This window comes from Tympanuchus pallidicinctus, unplaced genomic scaffold, assembly GCF_026119805.1.
Source record: "Tympanuchus pallidicinctus isolate F22 unplaced genomic scaffold, pur_lepc_1.0 scaffold8, whole genome shotgun sequence".
NCBI classification, from domain to species: domain Eukaryota; kingdom Metazoa; phylum Chordata; class Aves; order Galliformes; family Phasianidae; genus Tympanuchus; species Tympanuchus pallidicinctus.
In genome coordinates this window covers 11,746,632-11,760,695 of record NW_026294802.1, presented here as the reverse complement: position 1 = coordinate 11,760,695, position 14,064 = coordinate 11,746,632, and the positions used below count along the sequence as shown (strand labels likewise).

The 14,064-nt window shown below is 40.5% G+C and overlaps 1 protein-coding gene across 5 annotated transcripts in view; it reads left to right on the top strand.

The window, feature by feature from the left end:
* LARGE1 (LARGE xylosyl- and glucuronyltransferase 1) overlaps positions 1-14,064 on the top strand; it is a 278,243-nt gene that overhangs the window by 123,395 nt on the left and 140,784 nt on the right. For all 5 annotated transcript variants that reach the window (XM_052667466.1, XM_052667467.1, XM_052667468.1 and 2 more), the window contains one exon: positions 10,097-10,398. In XM_052667466.1, the coding sequence (XP_052523426.1) occupies positions 10,097-10,398 (302 nt within the window). The remainder of the gene's footprint in view (positions 1-10,096; positions 10,399-14,064) is intronic.

Here is a 14,064-nt window from a genome sequence, read left to right as displayed (position 1 = left end):
TGTGATATCCATATGATGTCATCTATATGATCCATATTATATGCATATGATGTCTGTAAAGCATTCAGGCCTGTCAGTGGTAAGCCTTTGGTGGGCTCTTAAACCCAAATGATAAAGGAGCTACACATGGTCAGGATCCTTAAAGCTGGAAGAAACTCCTCAAGGTCATCTGGTCCAACTCCCCTGTAATTAACAGGGATACCCACAGCTTGGTCAAGGTGCTCAGAACCCCTCCACCTTGACCTTGGGTGTCTCCAAGGATGGGGCATTCATCATCTCTAAGCTCTGTGCCAGTGCCTCAGCATCCTCTCTGTAAAAGACTTTTTCCTCATATCCAAGGTAGTTGTTACGAATTACAGAAGGATCTTTCCAATTCTTTTTTACATTTTCATATCCCCAAAGGAAGCATGCTTATCATGTCCAATATTAAGCAGGTCTGGACTTGCCTTATCTGTTGGGTAATTATGAAAACATGGAGAATTGCACACATAAATGTAATTTACACGTTATATATGTATCAGGATTCTTAAAACAGTTTACAGAAGAACATAGCAATGGCAGATTTTCAAGAATCTCATTCAGAAAAGGATGTTCTGGAGAAAGTGAGATGAAAGAAAACTAAAGAGAAAACCTTGTAAAGATACTTAGTATTCTTTTCAAGGAGGGGGCCGCTTCTAGAGGGCATTGACTATTCTAGGAAGTAATGGGCTGGGTCTGTCTACTGAAGTTTTGTGCATCATAGGATCATTAAGGTTGGAAAGGACCAGTAGGATCATGTAGTCCAGCCGTGAGCCCATGCATGTGGCTGCTCTAAACCGTCTTTTAACACGACCAGCCTCTGTTGGTGTAGAACAGTTGTTAAAACTTCTTTTAAGGATGCAGGGAAACATAGATAATTGTTATGACATCTATGTAAAATTCTACCTCACATTATTGTTCTTGTTAGAGATTTTCCTGTTGAAATGGGTGGCTGCATTTTAACTGTTATGCAGGGTTAGCACTATTTTTTTCTTCCGGCATGTAGACATCAGTATGCGTAAGTGCATTTCTTCTGAATGGTCTGCCTGATGAGGGTAAGGAAGGATATGCAAAGCAGACTCTCGTGCCCAGGTTCCCCAGATCCAAGTGCTGTACAATCAGGAAATGCATTATAGCATCCATTGTTGCTTCAGCAGGGAAAGCGTGCTTTACATATGCAAATACTGCTCAGAAGTTTAACTTAATAATTATCAGCTGGAGTCTATTGCTGAACAGCTGAGGCGAATCATCAGCGTCAGACTCTGAATTAACTACTACCAGGCTTTGATTGAACACACTTGTCTCATGCTTGTGGTTACTATGACAGTTGTAGAAAACTGCATGTATTTTTTTAAATCTTTTCTGAGCTTACGGATATTGATTTCTTGTATTCCTAAAAAACAGTTGAAAATGCTGAATTTTAAACTTTTTCCCTTCCTTTTTTTTTCCCACGGTGTTCTAATGAGCAGAAGCCAGCACAGAATAGTTTGTACATCCCACTACTGTGAATGATTGTCACAGTACTGCAGACAGCTGTGGGGATGCATTTGAGTGTGTGCTTTACATTAGAGAGCTGTAATGGATGCCAACTGTAGATTGCATATTCTGCTAAACGAGGGCCTCGGAGGTTACATGTGCACTGAGCTCGTGCTGAGCACAGAGCAATCTCTAGGCATAACCAAATGGTTAATGAAAAAAGCAATGCAGCTCCTTCATAGAAAATCTTCGCGTTAACAGACCCCATTGTCGTCCCTCCCACTCCTACTGTACTCCAGGGAGATTCGGCTGGCTACAAATATTTGGCTTACAGATATCATTCATATGTCTTTTCCTAAGTGTGCTTTGTTATTCACATCACACTCCTACAGTCCCCCACAGATTCTCATCTAATTATTCCCTTCTTGCCCATTCCCATGAATAATCTGTGGCATTCACCCCCATTCTGCCATTTAAGGCAGTAGTCCATCCTACTACGCACTGGATTGCTCAGTTTCCAGGAGGTGTCACAATTTATTTAAATTCATCCAAAATGTAACTCTGAAGATTTATTAATGTCTTGCAGAAGATTTCAGCTTCAGGGCACGTTCTCCCACTAGACAGTGGTTCATCTTTGCTGCCGTAGTAGGAGGACTGCTTCAGGGCCAAGGCAGCCAGCTCCTCTGACCATTTAAACTGGGTTGGATGCTTTGCACTGCAGGAGATAAGAAGCATGACATGACCCTTTGGGTCAGCTCTAGCTAGGGGTTAGCTGAAGGCAATGCTGTGTGCAACAGATCTAAAAGGGATCATTTGTTTGTGCCCCTAACAGACCATTTGTGATTGTGATGTGCTCCACTATGGCTGGAAGTCATTGCTAACTCATGGCTGGTCATTGGCAGTGTAGACAAGAGCTGCTTCCAAAAATGCTACAGGTGCACCTGTTGAGCCTGGTTATGGGGGTCAAGAACAGAAGACATATTGACCCTTTTGTCATGGATTCTCTAAGGTATAATTGCAGAGATTTGTTCTAGGAATTTTCCTTCCTTTACCTGTTTGGTGTCTGAACATTCAATTCTTCTGAGTTGTCACACTGGCAAGCTTTTGAAAAGAAAAGGAATATCCCTCTGTCTTTGTGGAGAGAAAAAAGCTTCCTTTTCTCCTGTATTCTCCCCTTTCCCAACTGTTAGAGAAGTAGTTTGCCAAAAAAAATCAACATCTTTACAGGAATGGGGTTTGGAGAAAATAACAATTCATCAAGAGCACAGATGGCTTATTTAGAATCTAATAGGTATTAAAACATTATTTTCCCTAAGCTTTACTCCTGATATTGATAACGTGTTATCTTTGCCAAGTTCCCCTCTTGATAACACGTTATCTTTGTCAAGCCAAGTCCCTGATAAAATCTTATTTTCACTCAGTGCTTCCTCTGATAAGACATTATTTTCTTACATCTCCAATCCCAGTGGAAAGTGGAGAAATGTTATTTTTAGTCCTTTTCTTAGAGAAGCATATATTTTGCCAAGGCATTGCAGTGCGGGGAAAGGAAGAATGAAAAGAAGACAGGAAAAAAAGGGGGGGAAAAAAAGTCGTATTCTAGACAAGGAAATGAGTAAGTCACATTAAGACTTATGGGCTTTTCTTTTAAGTTTTGCAAGAAGTTAACATTCTTAATGTTTCATTTGAAAAAGCAAACTGTTAAAGAGAGCCATATCCATTCTCAGAAAAGATGCTTAAGATGTTTAGAGCTTCTCTCCCTCTCTGCTCCTGCATTATGTTGCTACATACTTTTTACTTTCGCAGTCTTTTACTGTTTACCATCCCTTTTATCCCTGTTAGAAGTACCAGAATTAAATTCATTCAGCCAACACATAAACATTGCTCTCTGCAGCAGTGCAACGTGATGCCATCATTGACAATACAATTACTAACTTTCTGAGACACAAACCCGTGCCTTCATTTTTGTGTGCATAGCGAATGCAGCAATGCGGTAAGTGGTTCTGTGCTTCTGTTTCAGTTAATTAAAGAGACTGGGAGGTGTATCATGAGCAAGGCAGGGGAATGTAAAGAAAGAAATGGGACCACTCTGTAGTTTATGAAGTTGAATCTACCCTGGGAAATAGTTTCTACCACTGAGTTCATTACATGATCTTCTTAAAACAAAGCTATTACAAGTGAGTTCTAACTGTATTTTTTTTTCTATTTTCTGTGGTTACAGCTTGCAGACTCAGGATGTCATTTACAGAAATGCTAAGCATATACAATTGCATATACAGGTGATGAGCCCTGCTCTGTGAACAAATGAACTGCAGTAAAAAGTAATGTTTATTTGTTTTCTGGTTCTAAACTGTGCACCCAAACTGTTATTTTCTTTTAGTGTTAAGGACTCGAAACTGCCTTGCCTGAAAAGAGGAACTGATAGCATCACGTTTTGCTCCAGTACGTTAGAAAAAGAAGTGTCTGATTATCTGTGCCATATGCAAGTGTTATAGTGAACGGCATCATAGGCCAGTGAGGAATTAAGTCTTTTTTTCATGTGAAGTGAGAGTGGTTGCAAATTTAATAATGAGCTGAAACAGCTGTGAGCACAATCCATTCTGTCCACTCACCGATGCCAAGGTTCTTTGGAAGAAAGTGGTGATCACAAAGTTAGTGAGCTTGTCATCATGTACAAGGGAAAGAATGGACAAGAGGTCATCTTTCTAGCACTTCCAGACTTCTGAGTGTATGACATTGCAGACCTGATGTTCTGTGGGTGTAGTGTTTGTGCATGATGTGTATAATTTCCAAATACAACTGACGGTAGATACCTGTTTCGTTTGAGAGAGACAGTCCACACTGGGACATTTCTCAATGACACAACATTCTACTAGTGAAACTTCATCATGTAAGCTCTGAATTGCCTGGTGTCACCATAGAATGAAGAAATTCTAGGTACATAGATCTGAAATAAATTGCTTAGGCTATATTCCACTATTTGGAAGGTTATTTGGGCAAAGTTTTCTATCTCCAGCTGCAGTGATTTACAAAAAGATGTAGGAGAAAAAACTGTCTTAGCAAATAGGAGAGTAGGTATCTTGGGATACCTTAGCACCTACTTTTGTAGGTAGGTAACTTAAAGGGCTAAACTTCATCTATAGGCACCCATATAACCAGTATCTACCAGAGCATTCATTCAGAGTAGAGTATGTAGAGTACAGGGGTGACAGACGATTAAAACAGACCTAGAATTCCAAAAGAAAATGGATAGTTTATTTGTTTACACAGAGCTTCTATGTCTTAGAGTATGTCTTAAAGGGCTGCAGTTGTCTTTCTCCCCACCCTTCCCTCCTTAGGTCTATAGGACTCTCTATACAGAGGGCTGGAGCGCCTCTCCTATGAGGAAAGGTTGAGGGAGCTGGGCTTGTTTAGCTTGGAGAAGAGAAGGCTACGGGAAGACCTCATTGTGGCCTTTCAGTACCTGAAGGGAGCATATGAACAGGTGGGGGAATAATTGTTTACAAGGGTGGATAGTGACAGGACAAGGGGGAATGGTTTTAAACTGAGGCAGGGGAGGTTTAGGTTAGATTTTAGGAGGAAGTTTTTCACTCCCAGGGTGGTGATGCACTGGAACAGGTTGCCCAAGGAGGTTGTGGATGCCCCATCCCTGCAGGCATTCAAGGCCAGGCTGGATGTGGCTCTGGGCAGCCTGGTCTGGTAGTTGGCGACCCTGCACATAGCAGGGGGTCGAAACTAGATGATCATTGTGGTCCTTTTCAACCCAGGTCATTCTATGATTCTAATTTTATTTATTATTTATTTTATTTATTATTTTCCGCAGAATGTTGGCTTTTGATTAAAATTGTTATGTTGCTAGCCCTCAAAGGGTGCACTGATAATGCAGATTTTCTAATGTGAACAAATGTGAAAGGGAGGAGTGGTGTTTTCTTGCATGTATAGTCAGACTGAAACATTATCTGTGAGCAGCATGACTTCCTCTTATCTCAGAAGCAGCCTAGAGCTCACTGCCGTCAGTTAATTCATTGTAAAGGCATTCCATGCTATTAGGCAGGGGACAAATAATAGCTAAAACACATAGAAACCTATAGACCTTGTAAAGATTCCAAAAGACAAAGCATCTGCACTTAAGACAGCAAAAGAAATGTAAAAAAAAAAATAAATAAGGCAAAAATAAACCCACACCACAAGGTGCTGCAGAAATTTCCTTGTTTTGGTTAGTTCCTAGCTTTTAGCATTTGAGCTCAGGGCAGAGCCATCAGAGAAACGTGGCATCCCTGCTTCTGCATTTGTCTTCTCAATCAGGGTGATTTTCCTGCATTCTGCAGCTTTCTCCCTTATCCAGCCCTGCAGTTAACCTCTGGCTAAACTGTGTCCTTCCCCCAGCAAGCTTTCTGTGCCTCTGGGCTCTTTTCAGGACTCTCATCTCTAGCAGTCACCAGAATACAAAGCTAGAATCTCTGTGCCCATGCTCATCCTTTAGGCTTTGTCTGTAAGAAAATTGCTCTGCTTCAGTCCCTCTCCTTTCAAATAAACTGTGCTGGGTGTCTTTCTATAAGCTTTATTTTTCCCAGCATCTTAAGGTGCTGTGCTTATTGGAGGACAGTAAGGTTTAATGACATCTCTTGCCTTAAATGCAGGCAACTTCACATACGCAGAAGCATTCAATAATCCACACAGAGTTCATGACTTGTCAAGCTTTCTGAACTGTTTTGCCTACTGTGATGATAAGTCATTGGCCGCTGTCAACCGTGTAATAATATTCAGGTTTGTGTTTTGTGGACAGTGGAATTTTGTAGGTTATTTTTATTTTTTTGGTACAGCTTTATCAGCACAGAAAGTCTGAGGTAAAAGACTTGACACAGATAGAAAAAAAAATACATTGTCTGAGACTGCCAAAGCCCAAAAATAGAGCAATAACCCCAAATGAAGAATAAAAAATTATAGCTTTATTATTATTTATTGCAGCACTAAAAAGTGTGCTACTTCCTTCATAGCACAGCAGTGTTCCTTGCAGTGTTCCCTGGGCAACTCATCCCAAAGTCACACAGACCTCGTTACCTGTTATGTTACTTTATTTTGATTTAGATTAGGTAAAAAGTGCCTAGACATCAGCTCAGAGCACTCTGCCAGTTACTTAAAACTATAAAACTCAAGTGCAGTGCAATCAGTTTAACTTTTCTACCTTGCTGCATACTGTCAGTCAGGTACTTGTGGCACCTTATATGTATTCACTTCTTCAAAAATGAGGCCTTCCATTGCCTTGAAAAACGATGGGATGGATTAGGCTAGCAGGCGGTGGCATTCATCTGCTATGCAGTAGCTACCAAGTCAAAGTATCCACGTGTCCAGTGTAGTAACAAGACTTAAATGGAATAGTACAGTTTCAGCTTCAAGTGTACAAAGATTATGATCTAGACCTTCCCCAAATCTATATAATAGCTATGACAAAAATTACTTCATTTCTGAGTTTTAAGACTGAGCTCAGTTCACTTTTGTTTTCATGCTTCCATTTCAAACAAGTCTTTCGATGGTCACAGCATCATTTTGCAGCAGGGAGTTAAGATGTTATGAAAACACCAAATATATCAAGATACCTGAGAATATTCAGCTGTGTCAGCATCAGTGCGTGTCCAGCATTTCAAACCCTGATGAGATCATCCCAGAAAATAGCTTGGACTTAACCACTTTCTAACAAAACCTAGATAGCTTCTACAGCAAAACATTTTCAACTATTTACCCATTTTAGATACTAGGTTGTATAATTCCAGACCTGATTCCCATACTCCCTACTGGTCTGATGCACAAAATGAAACCTGTTATTTTTTTTAATTGTGGTAAAGCAGCATTTATGATCTATAGATCTATGCTCTTTGAGCAGCTAAAGAGGTACCGAACTTTACCTACGCTTTTAAATGTTGGTGACTGTTATCCAAAAATTTTACTTTGGTTTATTGCTGTTTTTACAAATGGCTTGGAAATTTTTCTGGCAACTCTTTGAGAAGATGGCAGAATCTAAAGGACAGGAATAGGAAAAGGTAAGTAAGATCTGTGTCATGCTGGATCTCCGCTTGGTACAGAGCTGGGATTGCCAGTGAAGACTTTAGCTAGATGTGCATTGTTGTGGTATGACAGCAGGGACTGACCCTTCCCACCAATATCCCATTACATGTTGTTGGTGTTTGACAGATGGCAGCAGAGGGGCACTCTGACAAAATGACATCTGACACAGAAGTGCATATGAAGCAAAGGTGTGTCATTGTATTGCTCCAAGTGCAAAAATGGCAGCTATTGATATTCATCAGTGTTTAATGAACGTTTATGGAGGCCAAGCAGTGGATGTGAGGACCATGAGGCAGTGGATGGTGCATTTCAGCAGCGGTAGCAGCGACAGTGGGTCACCTTCACTGGTGCAGATTGTTACAAACACAGCATGCAGGCTCTTGTTTATTACTGGTGAAAATGCTTAGCTAACGGTAGTGACTGTTGAAAAAATGGTGCTTCATAGCTCGTAATTTGTTATTGTGCTCATTGTATCTGTTGTAGTTTCCTTGGAAATAAATAGGAGGCATTACTTTCAGGGCACCCTACGTATATCCAATTGTAAATATGTCTACTGGTAACACAGGTTGATTTTTGTGTCGCGGTGTAGGGGTGTTGCTTTTATGTGAGTCAATCTATGCCATGTACTCTTGCTGTCCAGCAACAAGAATAAAACATAGGCACATCCAGATCACTTCCTAGCACAGGTGTCAGCATGTGAGAAACAAAGGCAGCACAGCTCCTAGCACAGACCAGCTGCACAGCTAAATACTCAGTCTTTCCTGAGTCCACTTGCACAGCCCATGCTGGAGTCCCTGCAGCCACCATTGCACTTCTATGCCTTCCAGGCTGGATGGGGAGAGCTGACTCAGTATTTCATTGCACTTCTGACTGTAGCATGGCCTTTGTGTTGTTACTCTTCTCCTATTACACATGTGATTTTTCAGCCATTTCCAATCTGTTATTTATTGCTACCTACATGCTTGACAGTTCAGGCTCTGAAATATCAGTGGCCAAACTTCAGAATCTGTCCTGAGACACTTTTGAAGCTGAGATTTATTAATCAGCTTTACCAATGGTGAAAATGATAAATCAGAGACTGTTTGTGGGAGAAGGTCTACAAGCAAGTGTTCCATCCAAATGTTGTGGGTTTTTTTTTTTTGTTTTTTTTTTTGTTTTTTTTTTTTTTTTTAAGACAAAATGGCAATTTTATGTGGATGAAAGGGTGTGTTTACACCTGCATAATAACAATAGAATTTGAAATGAGGTTTTCTGTAGCTGTTTTTTGGTTTGTTTTCCAATAAACTCAGGACTATTCACCATTCATGTAAGCACGAAACAATGGAATAGAACAAGCAATGAGCAGGTCTTTATAGCTTTGAATCAGAGAATAAAGAATGTTCTTGTAAAGGAGAACTGCTAAACTGCATGATTTTTGTTTTCTAAACCACTCAAGCTGCTGTTTGTTTGATAAAGTGAAAAGGAGTCTTTGCAGTGGAGATACTATTAAATAGCAAAGCTAATGCAGGCAGGTGGAAAGTTATTTCTGTGAAGTACTTTGGAATAACATGTTTACATAACTACGCTGCAAGGGAATATATTGCTAATTATGACGGTGTGGATAACTCACTGTCTTCCTTTATCTCAATTTGATTTTAATTGATCATTTTTATCTGTAGTTTGAGGGATTTTTACCACCTAAGCATTTCAGCTGAATATATACAGCTTTGTTAAACATTGTATGAAAATATGTCTCCTTGCTCTCTTAAAATTTGGTAGCAATAGTGTACTGTAACGCGATGGTACAGCGCCTTGCAGTGTTTGTCTTCTGCTGAGGACCTTGGTTTCAGGTTAATTTGACTGTTTTATGCTTTACATCCAGCTCATTAGTAATGCTGTTTTGAACAAAGAAGATACCTTTTGAAAGTTAGAAAATGAAGTCTTTCATGTTTCTGGAATGCGAGTTCTCATTGAAAGGTGCCAAATTAGACAGGTTTGCTTTTTTTCAAATTCCCTTGTCTTCTTCAGCCAAACTACTTTCCAGAAACTGACCCTCATGCGTAATGAGTGTTTTTATTGTTCTGAACCTCTCCTTTCTCGGCAAGCTGTGTTGCTGAACAAAACCCATCTGCTCCTCACATCAGCTGGGGCCACTGTTTGGCATGAAGAGGAATCCAAACTGCTGCAGCTCAACTGTGGAGGAAATGGGGAATAGGAAAATTATTTTATCTTGCATACGCTTCTAAAATGCATTTAACTATATATTAATTGTCTTGGAATTGAATCCTTCTATTCTTGATTGTCTTCCCAGACTAGATGCTGGCAGGCAGCCCTGTTCAGAACAAAAGAAACACATGCTTATCTTTTAGGGTGGTTTTTAAACAAGTAGGACCTGTAGCTCATAGAGCTTCAGCATCTCTCCAGGTTCACCTGAGCTTAACCTTTTTCTTCAAGTTCCAAGCCCATTTAAAATGTATTTGAAAGAAATCCCTGCCCAGTGATGAAAGAAAGATGCAGCTTTCGGTATGTTCTGACAGGAGTGTTTTGTTTCCTTCTCTTGCAGATGGGAAGCCAGTGTCGCTGTCTCCACTTGAATCCCAGCCCCACAGCCCTCGTTACACGGCCTCCAGCCAGCGGGACCGCGAGAGCCTGGAGGTCCGCATGCGGGAGGTGGAGGAGGAGAACCGCGTGCTCCGTAAGCAGCTCAGCCTGGCGCAGGGCCGCGGCCCCTCACACCACCGTGGCAACCACTCCAAAACCTACTCCATGGAAGAGGGGACTGGTGACAGTGAGAGCCTGCGGGCTGGCATTGTGGCTGGGAACAGCTCTGAGTGCGGGCAGCAGCCAGCGGTGGAAAAATGTGAGGTAGGTGAGCAAAAGAATCAGGGAACCACCTGGGTTGGAAGGGCCACAAAGCCCATCCAGCTCCAACGTCTCTGTCATGGGCAGGGTTGCCACCCATTAGATGGGGCTGCCCAGGGCTCCGTCTAACATGGCCTTGAACACCAGGTCCTGTAAGTATATTGGAGATCAGTGTCTCCTTCCCTCCTCAAACTTCTTAGACACATATAAGCCTCTTAAGGACCAGGTAATTTTTAATATATATTTTTTAAAACTTTCAAACATTTGATCATTTGAATGTCTCTTGAGTTGTGATGTTGAATCTGGTGTAAAAATCCTGTCTGTTTTTCAAGCTGACTTCAGCGCAGCGTTGCTGTTAAAAAACCTGAGTATTTCTAAACGAAATGAAAGTGGCACGCAATGAAAGTGTTGTTGTTGTTAAGTCTTATTCCTGTGTTTATTCACCTCCTCTGGAATGGCTCAGGGTTTACTGTTAATTAAATTGTGGTTTATGGAACAATTTATGCCTTTGAGTTGCTTTTCAGCAGCATATCCAGATGCCGCAGTGGAAGCACCTGCTGTGTGTTAGCTGTGCAGAAGAGGTGCGGTTAGTGGCAGAAGACTGGAGATCCGTTTTTAAGGTTTTAGGGGGTTGTTTTGGTTTAGTTTTCCGTATTTTATGCCAGTAATTTTGTGGATGTCGCCTGGCTACTTGGTTGTCATATATCTGAATGATAACCGTTCCAAACCAGAAAGTCTTCCTTAAAGGCCTTCTGCCAATCCCAAATGGTGAAGACATCAAAAATAATTTTCTCCATTTATTTTTACAAAGAGGGTAATAAAATACCACCTTTTATCTTGCTTTCTGCCACTGGGAAGATAAAAATTGAAACAAAATAAGTGCGAAGGAAAAAGAAGTCCTAATTATCTCTTCAGATGAAGTCTATTTAATGGGCAAATATTGCTTAAAAGGGAATTATTGCTTCCCAGTTTGGTACATCTTTGTCTGGCCCTGTTTGGAAAAAAAAAGAAAAAAAGGAGCTAACATTCTTTTAAAGAGAGGGGAAGAGGAGGAGTCTATTTTTCATTTTCCCTCCTCCTGATAATGAGGGTCTGATTTTCCTCCCTACCAGCATTTTGGCATTTATTTTAATTAAGGGAAGGTTCAGGCTGTCAGTAAATAAACCTCACTTCCCCCTTATTATCATGCCAAGCAGTGATGAGCTGAGTCTCAGCTCTGGGTTGTTCAGTGTACCAACCAATTTGGGACACAAAAATAGCAGCTTAACAGAGGAACATTTTAAGGGGTCTTTCAGATTATAATGTGTTTTGCCAATAAATTTTCTTGCTCAGTGGGGTTTAGCATTGTGCTGGAGGCAATGGTTATATAAAATACAAAACCTCACTTTATTTGCCATCCCCCTATCTCACTGCACACTATTTTGATAACAAAATAGCTTTTTCTTGCTTTTCTTAAGGAATTTGCTCAGTAATTCAGTAACAGCAATGGAAGTTAAAATTAAACTTCATTATTATCAGATTTGCCAGGGGTCTCATCGTTTATCCTATTACTGTAGATTCTGGTTCCATTTTTGTGTGAGAGTGGTATCTTGACTCCATTCACCCTCGTTTTTTACTGTTTCAGAGCCATAAACTAAAGATGTTTAAGCCTCTGACAGTGGAATATATTACAGCAAGAGTCAATGACATCGGTGGAAAGAGACAAGGATCCAGAGAAGGCTCTGGGGAAGACAAGGAGAGCTAGGGATAGATTATTTATTTCATTGAGGCAGTTCCTTGAGATTTATTGAAGCTAACATTTCAGAATCTAATTTAGAATGCTCTTTAGTGATGATAAAACATCAGAAAATGCAGTTGCAATGAGTGAACATTAAATCTCCAAATTAAGCATGATCTGTGCGATAATAATTGTGATCTATTCTGAACAATTGTAGATTTGTTGTATTCCAGCCGCCACTTTCTACTCTCCTCCTTTGCAGAAGATGTTATACAATTTTGACATTACAAAATGAACCAGCATTATATTGCAGGAAAAGGTCAAGGTTCCAACTAAAGACCTTCTCCCTGGAGAGGGAAGATCCCTTTCCCCAGGCAGTTTTAACACAAGCATCATCTTTATACAGACTTAGATACCAATAGCAGCCTTGAGGAGATCATGACACTGATGGAAGCCAACAGAATGATGTGCTTTTCTTCTGATGGTATCCCAGTACCTTTCCAGCTTTTGCCTCCATAAGCTGGGCATTTAGCTTGAATTAAGTGTGCATTAATAAACATTGTTAAGAGAGAGTCTACCAGAAAATATTTAATTAGCAGCATAGCATCCAGTCGGCTAGCAGAATACTAAGAAACATTTGCAGCATTTTTTTGGGCATATTTGTATTGTTATTATTCTCAACGTTGTTGCTTGATAGTGTTGAACATGTTGAGCCACAGAGAAAAGGCCCCATCACTTTAAGTGCTGTAAAAACAAAGGAAATGCCTACCTTGGGGAGGCATTTGTATCATATTTACATACTTGTAACATGCTTTTAATACCTCTTAATCACAGTCATAAATTATTTATGAAGGGTTAAACAACTGTAATGGAATGCCTGGCTAGTACTACTGTGAAATTGCTGAAGTATGAAATGCTTTACCAAAGACTCTAAACTAATTAGAGTTTATTAAGAGCAGTATTTCACCATTCCAAAACGTTGCCTGAGGAAGAAAAAGAATAACATCTGTTTATCTAGGCACCTTATACTCCACAGCATGGGATCTAAGGCCCAGTTCTTTGATTTTAACAATTTTCTTCCTATTAATATAACTCCAGAATGGCTTTATGTGAAATGCTAGTTTCCAAAAAATGTTTTTTTTTTTTTTTTTTTTTTTTTTCCATGTCTGTAGCAGCTAAACTATGTCAGTGTGCACCTTGGTGTTATTTAAACTCCCTTTCTTAAAGAAGCTTAACTTCCTTAAGTGCCTTTAAGCATTCAAGGTGGGCTTGAGCACTGCCTAAACTATTTTAAATCAAAAATGGCTATCTTTGTGTCTTTGATCCCCATTGTATAGAAAGAACAGTGTGGTTAACTTCTGCAGTGTTTTAATTACATACTCATATGTGTTTAAGTGAATGCAGGGATGGATGCTTTCAAGGAGCTCAGTTTCATCTTGCAGTGGTTCCTGAATATCCAGTCTTCAGCTGTATGATCATCACTGATTCCAGACAGTGAGGAGCAAGTGCAAAGCTTTGCACATAACGTGCACAGAGCTGCACATCAAATGCAGAGCTTTGATGTGAGTTGTCTGGAGGGACATGTTGAACCAAGCTGGATGCTGCATTTTGGGGAAGCTGGGACATCCGTGGCTTATGTGCCTTCCCTCCTAAATGTTCGTTGCAGCCTCAGGAGCTGTGTGAATCACAGTGGCCCATTCTGGTGGGATGGGGTACAGTCTTGTAGCCAACAGCAGAAGGAAAACGAGGAGTTTCAGAGATCTGGGAGGCTGCTGATCAATTTCATAATCTGGGAGCGGATGCTTACAGTAGTATACTCAGGAGGCTTACGAGGTTTTTGAAGTGTTTCCGTCTTCCAGCTGCTATTGCCCTATCTTGCCAGGGTATGGTTACAGCCAGCTGGTCTCCATCCGGATGTGGGTTTGGGACAAGCATGGAGAAAACTTGAGGTC